General features: G+C 50.2%; 1 protein-coding gene across 1 annotated transcript; it reads left to right on the forward strand.

The window, feature by feature from the left end:
• The first annotated feature begins 7,003 nt into the window (after nucleotides 1-7,003).
• On the forward strand, nucleotides 7,004-10,534 carry LOC120676324 (alcohol acyltransferase 9-like). Its single transcript, XM_039957561.1, has 2 exons — nucleotides 7,004-8,002; nucleotides 9,259-10,534. Exons 1-2 carry the CDS (start codon nucleotides 7,547-7,549, stop codon nucleotides 10,198-10,200), a joined length of 1,398 nt encoding a protein of 465 aa, XP_039813495.1. The 5' UTR covers nucleotides 7,004-7,546; the 3' UTR covers nucleotides 10,201-10,534.
• Nucleotides 10,535-17,785: the final 7,251 nt, after the last annotated feature.

Consider the following 17,785-nt stretch of genomic DNA (forward strand, 5'->3'; position numbering starts at 1 on the left):
AAATAATCCCCTCCTTCAGCAGTTCAACTCCTTTTAGGATACTCCTCCAAGTATAAGATATTCCATCTCGTGGCTTACAATGTATAATGCTTCCATATGGGAAATATTTTGCCTTTAGAACCTGGCTGCACAAAGTGTCTGGGGAGACAAGAATTCTCCAGGCTTGCCTTGCAAGCATAGCTAGATTGAAAAGGTATAAATCCCGAAATCCCAGCCCTCCCCTCTCCTTTGGTAGTGTTAATTTATCCCATGACAGCCAATGAATTTTATTACCCTTATCATTTTGGCTCCACCACCTTCCAATCATAGAATTTAAATCATCACACGGCCCTTTGGTGAGTTCAAAACAAGACATTGCATAAGTTGGGATTGCTTGAGCCACAGCCTTCACAAGAATTTCCTTGCCAGCTTTTGACAACAGCTTCTCCTGCCATCCTTGGATGCCACACCACACCTTTTTCTTTATATATTCGAAGGCCTTCTTTCTTGACTTTCCAATGGACACTGGCAGCCCTAAATACCTCTCACTCTTTGCCTCCATTTGGATATTAAGAATCTGTCTCACCCTTTGTCTGTCATCTAAACTTGTGTTTGGACTGAATAGCACAGCAAATTTATCCCTGTTAATCATCTGCCCCGAATCGCTTTCATAGATCTGTAAAATTCTTCTCAGCTCTTGTGCATCACTGGAGGCTGCCCTCATCAAAATCAAAGAGTCATCAGCAAAGAAAAGGTGATTTATTCTTGGTGCTTCCCTGCACACTCTGATTCCCTCTATTTTTCCTTCATCCTGTGCTTTTTGTAGCATGGCTGACAACCCCTCAGCACACAAAATAAAAAGATAGGGGGATAGGGGATCTCCTTGGCGAAGTCCCCGCTGAGGGTAAATGCGCCTAGTATACTTCCCGTTCACCTGAATACAATAATTCACTGTTGATACACATTTCATCACCTTCTCCACCCATTGCCCTGAGAATCCCAGCTTCAGCATTATATTTTCCAAGAAACTCCACTCCACTCTGTCATAGGCCTTGCTCATATCTAATTTGATGGCCGTTACCCCATTTTTCCCTTTCCTCCTTTGATTAAGGTAGTGTCAATTCATAAGCCAGCAGAACATTGTCAGTTATTAATCTTCTAGGGACAAAAGCGCTTTGTGACAATGAAATGACCTTTGGCAAAACCACCTTCAATCTATTAGCTAGGACCTTGGAGGTGATCTTATACACCACATTACACAGACTGATGGGCCTCAGATCCTTTAGCTTGTCCGGCGAGGCTGTCTTTGGAATAAGAACTATTACGGTATCATTCCAACTAGCCGGCATATGTGCCCCATTAAGAACCTGAAGCACCTCTTCTTTAACTTTGTCCCCCACTAGATTCCAGAACCTCTTGTAGAAAATCACAGGAATACCATCTGATCCCGGTGCCTTGAGATCTCCCATATCCTTCAGAGCCCTCCAAACTTCATCACCCGTGAATGGTACAGCTAAATTATCATTTATTGATTGGGAGACCTTATTTTGCACACAGGCAAGCACTTCATCCATATTTGTACCTGCAGAAGACATGAAAAGCTGCTGGTATTGGTTAGCAATAAAAGTTTTTAAATGTCTCTCCTCCACCATTCCACCCCTCTCATCTTTTAGCCTCCGAATAAAATTTCTCCTTTTCTTTTCCGAAGCTTGGGCATGAAATTTTTTTGTATTTCGATCACCCTTTGCCAACCAAGTCGAATGGGCCCGCTGTTTCCAATAAATATTCTGCTGGTCCAGTAGGCGTTCAAGTTTATACCTCAACAAATGTTCTTGATTTATTTGGTCTTGGGAGATGGGCGCCTTCCTCCACCTGTCCAACTCACTTTTGGCATTTTTTATCCTCCTTTCCAGAGCCCCGAGAACCTCTCTATCCCATTGCCACAACTCCCCCAAAACTCTCGATTGAATCTCCATAAGACTAACCTCTCCTTCACTGATAGCTTTCTCCCAAGCCCCTTCCACCCTGTCCTCACACTCCTCTTCCTCCAACCATCGGGCTTCAAACTTTTTCATCACCTCCAACGGTTTTCACCAATGGGCCTTCACCTTATCTCCCGTTTCTACTATTATGGGTCGGTGGTCTGAATGTCTGGGGGTCACCATTAATGACTCGCACCAGAGGAAAACGAGCTCGCCAAGCACTATTTGCCACCGCCCTGTCCAACCTTTCTCTGGTGTAACTTGACAAATTATGATGATGGTTCCTCCAAGTGAATGCATCACCAACAAACCCCAGATCATGAAGATCACACTCCGCCAAAACTTCTCTAAACTTTAACATATTACCTTCTGGTCTTATTGCTCCCCCTCCTCACAATTAAAAAGTATTTCATTAAAATCACCACAGCACAACCACGACAGCCTACTCTGATTTTTCAGGAGACGGAGCTGCTCCCAAGATCTATCCTTCTCTTCACTTCTCAGACTCCCCATAGAACCCCGTAAACCTCCAACAGCAACCATCCGCCTCCTTTATTATGGCATCAATATGATATTTGGACAAACTCAGCACCTTCAAGTCCACTTCCTTCTTCCAAAACAGCGCCAAACCGCCACTAGCCCTCACACTATTTTTAACCACCATATTTTTCATGTTCAGCTTCCACCTAAACCACTCCATCCATCTCGTATCAGAAACAAAACATCGGGGTCCTCCTGGACATCCAGAAGACCTCGAACTGCCGGGCCATTCCCCAAACCCCGGCAGTTCCAAGCCACCAGCCTCATTTTGGCAGGCAGGGCTGTCCATGCAGCCCTGCCAACTCAGTAAGATCCTCCTGTACTTCTACCTCCATTGAATCCTCCCCCGCTTTTAACTTCTTTTGCACATCTCCTTCCCTACAACCATTTTCGGCCCCTCTTTTTCGTGAAAAAGACTGGGGGATATCCTTCTCATCCAGAGACTCCTTTAGGTCCCACAGGCGTCTTTTAAAAGTGACAGATCTTTTCTTTTTAGCGTCACTACTCTCCTTGTTCTCTTTGCATGGAAAATCAGACCTTTCCTCCCCCTTCTTTTGCCCAATGTCCGACTCCTCCCTCACCACCGGGGCTGCACCCCCATCCACCTCCATCTGAAATTTAGCTGCACCTTCATTAGAAGAAACAAGCTGTGTGCTGACCTCAAGATGTACTCTACCCTCATCCGTGCTACTGCTAGACACTCCCCCCTCCTCCTGGAGCACCCTTGCCTCCTCTTCATCAGTCTGCCTCACCTTCCTCACCTCCTCATCATCCACCCGCTCCACCCTACTCTCCTTGTCAGTGCTAGCACTCTCTCCAAACACCAGCTTCTTCTGGGCGCCCGCCACAAATGTGTTGCTAGGCAGCGATTTTAGAGGGCTTGAGACATCATCCTGCAAATCTTTATCCTCTGAATAACCGCCCTTCTTATTGCCCTCTCCTTGCTGCAGACTCCTTGCACCCTCTTCTCGCCTCCAAAGTCCCTGGGATTTTTGCTGTAAACTTCCCCCTGAGCTGCTTCCGCCCGACCAACGACCTCTTTGCTCCCGTTTTTTAGCCGGTGTTGCCCTCAACCAGTCCCCAAACTGTGGGTTTGCATCTCTCCAAACCTTGCTATCACATTCCTTCTCCACATGGCCCAACATCCCACAGGAAATTGGGCAGGAATTCATATTTAAAATTACACCAGTTGGTCTTCTCTCCCTGCCCTTTATCCAACATAACCCTCCTGAACAGCGGCTTACGGACATCAATTAAGGCCTTAATCCGTAAATACTTCCCCACCGCCGTCCCATCCTCATTTGTCTCCACATCCAATGATTTTCCCACTTTCTCCCCAATCAGACGTCCAGTACTCTCATTCATCAGGCCCAAAGGTAAATCAAACACCCGAATCCAAACTGGAATATGAGTGAACTTCAAATCCTTGAGCCTCTTTTTGTCATCAAACTCCACCACCATAAGCAGGTCTCCTCCGAACTCCCAAGGGCCCTCTGTGACAGCCCGTCTTTTACCCCCCGGCTGAAGAAATGTGAAAAGATACAAATTGTTCCCCAACTCCTTGCACCTAATTCCTTTCACCAGGCACCAAATTTTCCCTAAAGTCTGCACCATCCCCTCAACATTGCCAGCCTTTGTCGAGAACAGCTTGCCAACCGCCTGTGGAAGTCGGCCACCCTCCCTTGACTCAGGCTGCCAAGCACCCCTGATGGCTCCTCTTTCCTCCTCCGAAAGCTTCAGACCACCCAGCATTCCCTCCAAATCCACCTCCCCTGACCTCCCGCCTTTCTCCATCACAGCCCACCTTATCCCTGCTCTGCGTGTCAACACAATCGCCCTCCTCCCAGTACTGCCCACCCCCACCTTGCTCCTGAACCACCTTCCCCAGCCGTCCCAAGTCCACCAGCCCCTCCAAAACACCAACCTGCTTCCCGCTTTCAGGCAGCACTGAGGAAACTAGAATGCACTTGATTTTTGAGGATTTTGTAGAGAGATTTGGGGAGAAACCAAAGCCGAAACCCTAAGGTTCGGCACTGTTCCTCTGAGACGCCGAGCCCCTAGGCGGGAGTCGAACTATCCAGAGACATGGCCATTGGGTCGGTCAGGACAACCCAACTTGATAAGGAAATCCAAAGGCTTGTATGCCCGCATCGTATTAATACAGGTCGGCGTCAAAGGCTGCCGACTGCGTAGTTCCTCTCTCATCAAAAAAAGAACGAAAGAAAAGAATAGAAAATCCAAAGGCTGAGGTGCATGTATTTCCCTTTTCATGTGAGCCTTTTGCGACATACAAGCGCGCTCTTCATTCAGCATTCTTTTTGTTAACCTGCCTCTTCATTTGTCTACCCGCACCTGCACGCACACATACTAATGTAACTTTAAGAATTCTTTATCTAGGTACTCTTATGTTATACCCGAAAAAAAAAACCCTTATGTTAAGTACCACTTACCTCTATACTCCTGAAAATAGAATTCGCACTTCTATACCCTCGCATTTAGTTTTGTTTATCTCTATACCCTTCTGAACGGAATGAGTACTAACAGAGGCTAATAGAGTTGGGAAAAGACATTTTTGCCCTTATATGAAGGAGGTGTTTCCCTCATGTGTTTTTTAACCTGTATATTCTTTTATAAACTTGATGTTAACCTGTATACCCTTGTGACTATTTAAACAGTTGGAGGTGCTGGATAGGTGTTGTCCGTCCGTGTAGGTTTTTTTATTTTTAATTTCACATATAATAAAAACAACTTAGAAATCACAGGAGTAGAGGGCTGGCGCGTGCCGCAGCAAGCGCGTGCAGCAGCAGCCGGATGCATGCAGCAGCAAGCAGCAGCAGGGGGGCCTAGGCTGCTGCGCGGCCCCCAAAGGCGGCCCTGCCGGTTAGGGGTGCCAATTGGTAATTATTAGGTGCTCCTCTAATGCTTTCTAATTCAAAATTTTGTACTAATTCTTCAAAACCATATTTCAATTTGAAAAACTAGTACAAAATTTTAAACTAAAGAGGGTTGGAGGTGCATCTAAGGTTCACCCATTTGCACCCTAAGGCCGGCACACCCCTGCGGCCGGCAGACCCCTGTTGGGCGCGCAGGCCTTGCTGTAGCTCCTGGCGCGCGGCCCCGCGGGTGGGCGGCCCTGGCGCAGGCTCCCAGCAGCCGGCGGCGGCGCGCTACGGCGGTCGGCGGTCTTCTATTCCTCTCCTGGGCACACGCGAGAGAGAATGGAAGAGACAGATGAAAGAGTAAGGGTAGAATGATCATTTTCATTGGTAGGTCCTACCCGTCAGGACTTTTCTACCGTTAAATCTTAACAGAACATGGACGGAAGGGTACAGGGGTAAACAAAATTAAACGCGAGGGTATAGAGGTGCGAATTCATTTTTCAGGGGTATAGAGGTCAGGAGTAGTTAACATAAGAGTACGTATGTAAAGGACTCATGTAACTTGATGCTTAACTTGCAAATGGAGCGGCTAGCTGTAGTAGCGAACAATTCCTCGCCGTCGGAGATGTCGGAATCAGGCTGCCGTCTGGTTGGGGATTAGGGATGGAATGCTCGGTGGATCCGTCTTCCAATGCAGTACTCCTTGAGCCGCTGGTCGACTTCCGTTGAAGAACGGTTTCTTTCCTCTCCCCCTCCTGCGGGTCGTTCGCTGGTCGAATTAAAAAGAAAAGTTTAAACGACGTCACCGACTCTTGCAGCGTCTATTCCATCTGTTGGAGAAATAGATAATTGTAAGATTAAATTCTGAATTAGATTACATATGGCATGAATAAAAACTAGCATGCAAAACTCTATCACACTAGACAGTATGAACAATATAACCATGATCTCGGAAAATATAATTAAAAATTGGATTAGATCACGTCGTACGTACTGAGTGGGTGTCGTCGGAAAAACAAACGACGCTGATGGAACGAAGATGGTCCTGCGGATGGAGCATAGCAACGGTGTCGCATATGACAGTATTTTGCATCAGATGACTTGGATGGAGGACGAGTTGTGATGAAGACCTTGAGCAGTCGCGCAGAGTACTATCCAAAAACCTAATTCTCCCTCTTCCGTTTGTATGATCACAAGAGTGAACGGTTTTGGAAACTTGTTCTCCTGTTCGCCGGTGCACGCCGGCTCTCGGGATGGAGCAAGCTTACGAAGGAGGCGCAGCAGCAAGGACGCAAAGCTCTAACTTGATTAGATCGTGTTTTGGTGGAAGTGGATTGGTCGAATATACAGGAGAGCTTACGACCTCACCTCACATCATGATCGGATTCTGAATAATTAGGAAATTATTAGACTCCTATATCTTGTAAATTTAAAGGTCAAGTAATCAAAAATAAAATAGCAAAAGGAATCAGCGAGGACGGTGCGGCAGCCACAGCGAGGATGACGGCGGAGGGCGGAGTTGCGGGGTGAGGATGCGGGTGAGAGGCAAGGTGGTGGGGCTGTGTGAGAGCGGGGAGTGCGGGGCGTGGGTCGTGGGGCGGGGATGGACTTGCGAACGGATGAGATTCGCTCAACGCAAGATGAAAGTTGACAGGATCAGAGTTGCACCAAAATCTTATCCTACTTCATTCTTTTTAGTTGTAGTGAATAGAGAAGAGATTGTAGAGAAGAGATAGCCCGATGGGCCTCTAAAAATGTACGAAGGCCTGGTGGTCTTTATTGTTGTTGTTTCACTTTGTCATCCCTTTTAATTCTTTTTCTCAATATATACACATCTTCCCCCTCGTTTGGAGAGAGGGCAATTATGTCATTTTGGCTGAAGGATATTACAACTCTGAAAACAATTTGGAAAACAAGCACTAAACAAGGAGGCCCAATTTAATGGGTGCTATAAAATGGCCTGCACCACTGAGGAAGGTGTTCCATTCCCTAAACAGCAGCTCTCCTATCGGCGAGTGGCAAGTAATCAACGCCATCTACGAGCCAACCATCCTTTGTTAGGGCCTTAATCAATGCGAAATTAAAACACCAGCCATCAACAGCGCTATATACATGACCTCAGGCAGCCGCAGCTCCATGCCAGCTTAACGCGACGGCAGGGCAGCCATGGAGAAGGAGGCGCCGGCGGCGGAGCTTGAGATCCTAGGGGAGTGCCAGTACTCGGGCGAGCCGGCGGTGGTGCGGCCGAGCCAGCCCACGCCGCGGCACACGCTGCACCTCTCCAACCTCGACGACCAGCGGTTCCTCCGCTTCTCCATCAAGTACCTCTACGTGTTCGCCGCCCCCGCCGCCGTGCCCGCCGACGCCCTGCGGGCGGCGCTCGCCAGGGTGCTCGTCGACTACTACCCGCTCGCCGGCCGCCTCCGGCCCAGGGACGACGACGAGGGGAAGCTCGTCGAGGACTGCAATGCCGAGGGGGCGCTCTTCGCCGAGGCGCGCCTGCCGGGGCTCACCGCCGCCGAGTTCCTCCGCGGCCGCGCCAGGCCGCACAAGTCCTGGAGGAAGCTGCTTTACAGGGTGGAGGCGCAGAGCTTCGTCGCCGTGCCACCTCTCGTTGTCCAAGTGAGTGGAGCTCTCCCTCTTTTTATTTGCTGAATATAATTTGCCTCTTAATTTTTTTGTTTATTTGTTCCGAATTCCCTCTTGGTTAATCATAATTTTATTTATGTATTCTCCAATTAAAGACAAAGTACTAGATTCAGAATAACCATTATTCACCATTTGCCATCCCTTAAGTAAAGTTACACCATTAGCTTCTTGTCTAAAGATCTATACATGGTCACTTTAGTGAGCTTGAGATGGCTTTCCAGTAGAGTTGGTGGACAAGATCACACAAAAACCAGCAACATGCAACAATTTACTGTAGTGACAGCTGACAACTTTTTCTTGATTATTTACTTTGCTTTTTTGCTGGTTATTACACAATTAGGAGATGATCTAATTTATGTTATCATGCATCCCATGCTTGTGCTAGCCATGAAGCTTCTGTTCCCTCCAGTACCACAAGTTGCTAAGTGATGGCAATTCTTAAAGTTAGCAAAAGGGCAGGATAGGGTTAGGGGAGTCCAACCCTGCTTCCTTCCTTTTTCAGGCCTTTTTAGGCAGACAAGCATATGGCTAGGCTGTATCTTTGTCCATCCAAATCTCCTCTGTCCACTTGAGTGAAGTTTTATCTCGGCCATGATGCCATGCATGGATGCATAATCTTCCCTGATCCCCCAAGATCAGATGAGAATATGATCTTCACCTGCAATTTTTTTTTCTTTTGGGAACGTTCACCTGCAAAAGTTAACTGAAGAAATACCAATGGGTTTGGAGATGCTCTGGAGATGCCAATGGTTTCATTACGTCCAGTCCTTGTCATGCAGATCTCCAGCTGCAGTACAGACTACAGAGTACAGTCCACAGTGATGACTGCTACCAGAGATGCCCTATGCATGCCATTACTGTAGGCTGCAGTGCAGGCCGTGTACAGTTGCTGCTGTAATTGTGCAGGAAGCAGGATCAGAGTACTAGATTGCTCTAAGATGTCTGAAGAGCCACACCACAGGATCAGAGTGATCTTCCACACACTCCTACACTTGGCGCTGCCTCCGTTTGCGCATGTGGGATGATGGCATATGATGTAATGCCCGGCTTCATGCACTTGTTGCTTTTCATGAAAACGACGCATGAATTATCTCCGATTTAAATTCAAATTTAGGTTTACCAGTAATGAATTCATCCAAATGGATAAAGTTGATCAAAGTGGCCTGAGCACGCGTGCAGTGTTGAACTAATTATCTGCTTGATGACGGCATGACGTGGCATGTGCGCAGGTCACCCGGCTGGGCTGCGGCGGCATGATCCTCTGCACGGCCATCAACCACTGCCTCTGCGACGGCATCGGCACGGCGCAGTTCCTCCACGCCTGGGCCCGCGCCGCGCGCGCCGGCGATGGCGACGCTCTGGACGACGGCGCCGCCCACGCCCAGCCGGCGCCGCCGTTCCACGACCGGCGCGCCCTGCGCCCGCGCTGCCCGCCGCGCGTCGCCTTCACGCACCCGGAGTACAACAGCTGCGCCGCCGCCAACGGGAACGAGGCGCCGAGCCTCCTGGCGCGCCTGCTGGGGCAGCCGCTGGCGCCGGTGTCGCTCACCTTCACGGCGGCGCACCTCCGGCTGAAGCGGCAGTGCGCGCCGTCGCTCAAGTGCACCTCCTTCGAGGCCCTGGCGGCGCACGTCTGGCGCGCGTGGGTGCGCGCCCTGGACCCGCCCGGCGCGCTCCGCGTGAAGCTGCTCTTCTCCGTCAACGTGCGCCGCCGGGTGAAGCCCGAGCTGCCGCGGGGCTACTACGGCAACGGGTTCGTGCTCGGGTGCGCCGAGTCCACGGCGGCGCAGCTCACCTCCTCCTCCTCCGCGGCCGCGCGCTACGGCGTGCGGCTGGTGCAGGAGGCCAAGGAGTGCGTGGACGACGACTACGTGCGGTCCATGGTGGACCTCCTGGAGGAGCGGCGCGGCGCTCGGCCGGACCTGGCGGCGAGCCTGGTGATCTCGGCGTGGACGCGGCTGGGGCTGGAGGACCTGGACTTCGGCGCCGGGACGGCCGCGCACATGGGCCCGCTCACCAGCGAGATCTACTGCGTCTTCCTCCCCGTGATCGGCGACCCGGACGGCACCACCGTGCTCGTCTCCGTGCCGCAGGCCGCCGCCGACCGGTTCCAGCAATGCTGCCTCGGATTCCTCAAGGACGCCGACGTGGACGCAAAGCTGGTGAGCTGAGCTGATTGATTGAGCTTGCCGATGAGCTGATCAATCCGACGTCAGAAGTGAATTAAGAATACTAATTAGTCCGATCGAAAGGGTTGGGTGAAAGATCATCCATTTGGTGATGATCGTGATGATGCCTGCACACTCCAGTAGTAGCAAATAGCAATCGATCAGTGTGCATTGTCATCGAGCACCTTTTTTTTTTTTTTGTGTGTGTCATCAGCTTGCTCCCTCGCTCGTGATAGCTTATTTGCTGGCAATCATGGCGCTCATCTTGCGTTGTCGCTCCAATAAAGCTGTAATCTTAAGTTGGAAAAAAACCATGGTTTCAGACGAAGAAAAAGAACGTTGCGGAATCATGGCGATATGAGTGGACATCATCTTGCAGCGAAGTGGCTTGAGTTGTTGAGCTGACACTGACAGGCCCCAGATAGATAATGCTCTCTACACTCTACTGCCAGTGCCCAATAATAAGCCTGGTCGCGAAGATAGACAGATAGTGAGGTATGAGCTGATCACTCGGCATCAGCTTAACACTTTGCTGATAACAGAACACACGTTAACATCCTGTCATATCTCACTAGGAAGGAACGGACGTAATGGGGGGCGAGATTAAGGAAGTTGTTCACATTTTTTAACCAAGAAAGCTCTTGATATTGGACACAGCAAGATTGTTTTCATTTCTGGATCAGAAAAAGGCTTCAGTGGGTGCAACTTTGCAGGTGATGAGATAGAAAATACTCCCAAGCGAGCGGGCAGTGAGATTGGAGAATTCAGTACTCACCATGTTCGGCTGGTGTGGAGGGCAGCAGCAGCCAGCAGCAGCGAGCAGCCTAGCAGCAGCCTAGCAGCAGCGAGCATCCAGCAAGCCGAACGGCTGCTGCCGCCAGCAACAGACGGAAGCAGCCCCCTCCTTACCAGCCGAGCATGGTGAGTACCGAATTCTCCAATCTCACTGCCCGCTCGCTCGTGATCTCTTTGCATCGTTTGCTTTTGCATGATTCGGTTGACCACAAACCTAATAAGCTATCAGGTGAGCCCTTACTACCCACAGCTTAACGGTAATCTAAGAGCAAATATTATAGCAGGCTGCAAAGAAGTTGAATTTTACGTGAAGGAGAGAGAAGAGAAGAGAGAGAAAAAAAGCTGCCGTTTTGCTTACCGCCGGCCGAAACGAGAAAACAATCACTCTGCGCGTGGACCCAGACAGAGCCAGCAGCTCGCTCCCCGCCGGCAGCAGGCGCATACGCGAGCTCGCAGCCTGCCGCGCGGGCTGGGTTATTTGCCCATGCTCGGCAACGGCAAGGCTTATGGTCAATATGACCATAGAAGTGGGCCAGAGATATATGAGCCTCAGTTGTTTCCACAGCCACAATGTGTATAGCTCAAGCAAGTGTCAAATCAGATCCCAGCCTTCACGTGTGGATAGAGGGAGAGAGAGGTGAGAAGAAATAGAAAAACATTCTTTATTCCTTGTTGCTGCACCATAAGCTTAAGGTGTACTTCAAATTTTTTTTCTTATGGTCTGATCACACAAATCGTTGGTTGATTAGTATAGCGGCAGCTAGCTAGAGAGCTACTGCTTGCTTAGATACTCGACAGATGTAAATGCATCTCATCTTCGTTCTGATCACGGGCTGACTGACTGATATTTGCACGGTCGAATCCATGCAAAATTTAAAATTCTAAAACTATCACATTGAACGAAAATCTTATATGCATGGAGTAATAAATCTAGACAAAATAAAAAATAAATTGCATAGTTTGCTTATAAATTGCGAGACGAATCTAATGAGCCTAATTAGGACGTGATTAGACACTAAATTGCTACAATAATACTACAGTAAACAAATTCTAATGATAGATTAATTAGGTTCATTAGATTCGTCTCGTAGTTTACAGACAAAATCTGTAATTAGTTTTGTAATTAGTCTATATTTAATACTTCAAATATTAAAAATTCCCTTCTAAAAACATAAAAATATAAAATGCAAAATAAACTAAACACATGCCGGCTCCAGCCTTCCCTCACACCTGCCGGGAGGCTGTATGCCCTAGAGGTCTAGACCCTAGTGTCGTATATATGCGCGGGAAGAGAGGAAATGGAGGTTTCATTCTTTGAACCATGCATGGAGACCTTTTGCGACAGAAGTGGAACCTAAATGACAATAGGAACCTGCTTTTGGAACAGTTCGAAACTCTCCCAGATCCGAATGACGACTGCTAGCGCCGGAGCTTCCTTCCAGCACTAGGTAGTCTAAAAGAGCGAAAGGTGATTCGGAAATATTGAAAGTTTTTGCCAAATCTCTTTTTTTTTCAGAGAAAGAGATGCAGCTTATATTAAAACAAACATCAGCACAGTACACCTCAATCTTACAGCAAAGACCCTGATTAAAACAGAAATTACATCCAAGTAAGGCTGGACGAAAAACTCGTGGCGCGGTAGCTCGCTCGACTCGGCTCGTTAGTGGCTCGGCTCGACTCGACTCGTTAGAAAATATTAACAAGCTAAGCCAAGTATTTAGCTCGGCTCATTAACGAGCCAGCTCACGAGCCAGCTCGAGCTGGCTCGCGAGCCCAAACGAGCTGTAGTTCTCCCTAGCTCTCTGTCTCGGTCTAGTTCTCTCTGCATCTCTCTCGGTCTGTCACCACCCTCATCTCCCTCCCGTGATGCCCCTGGACCCGTGTTCTCACACTCTCACCCCTGGCCACTGCACACCACCCGTAGCTCATCTCCCCACCCTCCCTTCCGGCTCTGCACAGGCGCATGGCGCTGCTCGCACCCCAGGGGCCCCAGATCCAAAACTCCACCCCTCCTGCACTCCCTGGCCGGCGGCCGGCAGGCACCCCAGCGCGCACGAAGCGCCATACCGCGGCCAGCGTCCCCGCCCCAATCCTCGTCGCCTCCAGCGCTTCAGGAGGGCAAGCGGCCGCCTTTGCCGAGCGCCGCGCGCCCCGCCCCCAAGCTCCGCACCGCAGCCGGCGGCCTAGCGCGCCGCTCCTGCACCCAAGCCCGTGTGCGGCTCCTGTCCTCAAGCTAACTCACGAGCTAAACGAACCGGCTCGAGCTGGTAAACGAGCCGAGCCGAGCCAAAGTTTTAGCTTGCTCTGGTATCAAGCTGAGCCGAGCTAGCTCGTTAGGATACCGAGTCAGCTCGAGCTGAGCCGAGCCGAGCCGAGCCGGCTTGATATCCAGCCTTACATCCAAGTCACTGTCTCTACTGTTTATCTTTTTCCTCACATCAAGAAAACGCTGCGTCTTCTTCAGAGCTCGCTCACCGGCATCCAGGAATGTCAAACCACCCATCTCGCCAAAACAAATCGAAGGCCGGACACCAAGCTTTGGTAAATCACAAGAAGTATTCGTTGAAAGGAAATCGGTCATCGGACCCAACTATTTGTCCCCACAACCACCAACATCCGCCATGGATGTGAGCCATCCAGATCCAGAAGCTCCAGACCACAGTACGAGCAAACACAAGAAGCAGAGGAGCAACATCCTCAACGAGGAAAACTCTGAACAAGAGGCCCAACCGCAAGCAGGCGGATGGCCCCACAGCACCCACCCAGGACTCATCGAGCAGACCGAACTCTTACCCGATGCATCATTGAGGGACAAAATCCACCCTGCCTCGCAGTCGTCTCCGACCACCGACAGGAGGAACCAAAGCCGTAGAGGAGGAAGAATCACCTCTTCAAGTCGCCGACCAGCCGAATCGATGACCTCAGTCCTCTGGCAAACCATAGCCTCGCCATACGGACCCGACGACGAGGAAGACCCATGCCGGCGAGGGATCCCTAACACGGCATCCGCTCCCGGAAACAAAAGCTCCATCGCCGAGCCCGACGACGAGCACAACCAAAGCCTAGATCTATAAAAACCTAGCATATATACAACCGGCCGTCGATTCACCGGTTCACCATCCTCTCCAGTGCCGGCCTGGCCGCCAGAGAGGAGGGGAACCGGCGAATCTGGCGCCGGAATCCAACCTCACCCTTGAGTCGCCCTTTTCGCCCTGTCTCTACTGTAGCAGGGGAAAGGAGCTTTCGTTTCAAACATAAGTCTGATGTTTTTGCCAAATCTCTAACCATGCTATGTATCTGAATGATTCAACCATCGTATTCTGGGAACTGACTAAACTGAACCTTTAATTTTTTCTACGATCGACCAAAACTGGATTTTATTTATCTTTAACATATTTTTAAATTTAATTTTAAAAAATAACCTACCCAAACAAATATTTGTAGATCTAATCCTTTTGGTTGCGCTAGTCCGAGTGGCGCGACAAAAACATGTTGTCGCGCCACATGAATTAGTGTGGCAAGCATGACAGTACAGTCTTGTTACGCCGCCCCGTCGGCGTGACAAAGTCTATCCATACAAAAATCATCCCTTTTTCATACAAACTCGGATGAATATAATTTTAATATGAAAATTGTAGCCTCTCAACGAGATCTACAACTTTGTAGTTTTGAATTTTTTCATTTAAAATCACTAATAGATGCTTAAATAATCTATTAAAATTTTAACAGCATATTAAGCACTTGTACCTCTATCGGATCGTCTCCAATTTGACATATTTATCATTGTTCCACCAATTAAGTTCCATATAACATTCGATATATGAAATCAAACTATACGAGGCTATGGTTGCCCACCGATGTTAGCCACGCCACATATGCAGCTACCACAAAAAGTTGGCTGGTGTTTGCACTGCTAGAAAAAAGTGCATTCGTCCACATTCAATTAATACCGGTTGCTTTTGAGTCGATACTAATGTCAATTTAGTACCGATTATATAGCACAGTGCCCCCTAGGACCATTTAGTATGGTTTGTAACACCACCCGGTACTAAATGATGGCATTTAGTATCGGGTGGTGTTAAATTTTGATAATAAATGGTCCCCCGAGATACCCGGAGGCCCTCAGACATTTAGTACTGGATCATAATACCACCCGGTACTAAATGGTGGCATTTTAGTACCGGGTGTGTTATGACCCTGTACTAAATGGTTCTCTCGGGGTTACTTCAGAAGGATAGTATATCCTATCTAGTCATAAGTGATGCGCAGGTGGGATGATAGGAGAGATACGCATGAGGCTAAAGGTCACGAGTTCGAACCCCGCAGACAGCATGGGGGCTCCGTGGTTCGATTTTTTTTCTGGCCACGTGCCCAACTGGTACTAAATGAGGCACAAGCTTCTCTAGTTCATGTTCTTGCCACGATTATGGCGGCCATTTTTTTTTGAAGTCAGGAAACAGATTTGCACTCAAGCAGTCTCTCTGGGGAGCTCCCCAGTGACTAGATTAGTTACAAATTCAGGGACTTGGTCCATGAACACCATGGAACCAGAGCGAACAACACTCGCCCCATGAGCAGCTAGGCTATCAGCCACTTTGTTGCATGATCGCAGGCATGTCCGGACCATACAATGAACAAAATTATGAGCAATGAAATCTCTGATTTGCCGAAAAAGAGGACCCTCCAAGCTTCTGTCCAGTTCATCAGAGGTCAGCACTTTATGGAGATTTGACGCATCAGTTTCAAGAATGATTCTTGTCATCCCAAGATGTGCTATTCTTTTGAGACTATATAGAGCAGCAAGAGCTTCAGCATGCGTTGGATTCGAAATATGCTCCAGATGGCCACACCCTCCTTCCAGGAAAACTCCATTTATTATCCCTTGCAACAAAACCCCAGCCCCCTGATCTTGTACTGGCCCTAAAAGATGCATCTATATTTATCTTATAAACCTCAGGTGGTGGGGGTTCCCATTTCACTTTCTTCTTTCTACCTTTTTCCACTTTTTTCTTTTTTAGTTTCTCAAACTCTGTCACATAAAAGGTAACAAGAGAAATAATTTCCTGGGTTGGCAGTTGTTTCTCTCCCGCATTAACTTTGTTTCTGGCCGACCACCATCTCCATAAGAGGACCCACACTTTTAGTTGATTGTCTTCATCCATTCTCCAAATTTCCTTGATTGTCTCTTTTGCTGATTTGCATTCTGCCAAAATGGTTCTAGCTGATTCTAAGTTTAGCATACGCCACACCTCCTTAACTCCCTGGCATTTGAAAAAGAGATGCCCACAATCCTCATCCAATCTGCAGCACATTGGGCAAATCGTTTCACCTTTCATTCCTCTTCTGGCAATATTCCTCCGAACCGGCAAACTGTTATGTGCCACCCGCCAGATAAACATCTTCACTTTATTTGGGAGGGGCAACCTCCAAATTTTCTTCCAATCAAAGCTCCTTTGAGACAGATCACTATCATTTGACCCTGAGGCATCTCTCGCCTTCTCGTGCTCTCTCCTGCTGACAGCCAGTTTATACGCTGATTTTACAGTAAACACTCCTTTTGGATTGAAATGCCAAGCAGGCCAGTTCTCACTATTCTCGTCTGTAACCATTGATAAATAATTTCAGTATTCCTCTCCCAAAAGGTATCTTTAACTAGCAGTTCATCCCACATACCAATTATGGCGGCCATTTTATTCACCTCTGAGGCTGTCCGCACCGGCGTACTAGACAGCTCCCTCCAGTACGCCGGTAGCGCAAAATCGTCTGCACAGAGGGACGCTACAGTACGCCGGTAGCGCAAAATCGTCTGCACCGCGGGACGCTAAAGCTCACGGTAAAATCCAGGAGCTCCCTGTTTACTCCATTTCTAGCGAGATAGAGGGGACACGCTATCTCCTGAGCTGGTCCACCACGCGCTTGCTGCAGTTCGTTGCCCACGTCCGTGGCGCTGGCGAGGAAGAACAACGACCGCCGTGGACCCGCGCCAGGGAGGGGGAGGAGGGTGGATTGAGATCCGCTGCAGTTGGGGTGGCTGACTTTGAGCCGCTGCATGTGGGGCCCACTAGCGCTGGGGGGTACGCCAGATGCCCAGATCCGCACGCCGGCCGCCGCACGCGAGGGAGGCGAAGGGGCGGCGGACCGGCGGCGCTTGGGTCCGGCGAGGCCGGCGCCGCGAGGGAGGAGGGGAGGGGATGCGCCGCCATGGCCGCCGGGCCATGCGTGCGCGGGCCTTCAGGAGGTGCGGCACCGGCGCGGTAGCCGGCCGAGGAGGGAGGTGGCACCGCCGCCGCAGCTCGTCGACCTCGCTGCCGCAGCTCATCGCCCTCGCTGCCGCAGCTCCTAGGCCCGACCGCACCGCCGCCGCTCCTCCACCGCGGAATGGCCTCTGCCTCCGCCGCGCGCGCCACGAGCGCCGCGCACTCCGCCGGGCCGCGTGCTCTGGCGCGCCGTCGCGGCCTCCGCCTGCCGCCCGCCGCGCCCCCCGCGGCCAACGCGACGCCGCGAGCTGCTCCGGCCCGGGGAGACGCGAAGCAAGGGTGCAGCGCCGGGGACCGTCTGGATTTCGGACCAAGGGGATGGTGGTGGAGGGAGACAAGGGGATGGCGGCGCCGGATCCGTCGAGGCCGCCCTCGCGCGCGTCGCCATCCTCGCCGTCCGCGCGCGCCCCGCCGAGCTCGCCGTACGCGCAACCCGCGCCCCTCCGCCGCCGGCCTCGCGGTCGGGCAGGCACCACGCCGCCGCGGCCGGCGCGAGCAGAGGTGCAGGGGCCGCGGCCGCTGTGTCGACGGAGAGG

The sequence above is a fragment of the Panicum virgatum genome, chromosome 5N, assembly GCF_016808335.1.
Source record: "Panicum virgatum strain AP13 chromosome 5N, P.virgatum_v5, whole genome shotgun sequence".
Lineage (NCBI taxonomy): Eukaryota > Viridiplantae > Streptophyta > Magnoliopsida > Poales > Poaceae > Panicum > Panicum virgatum.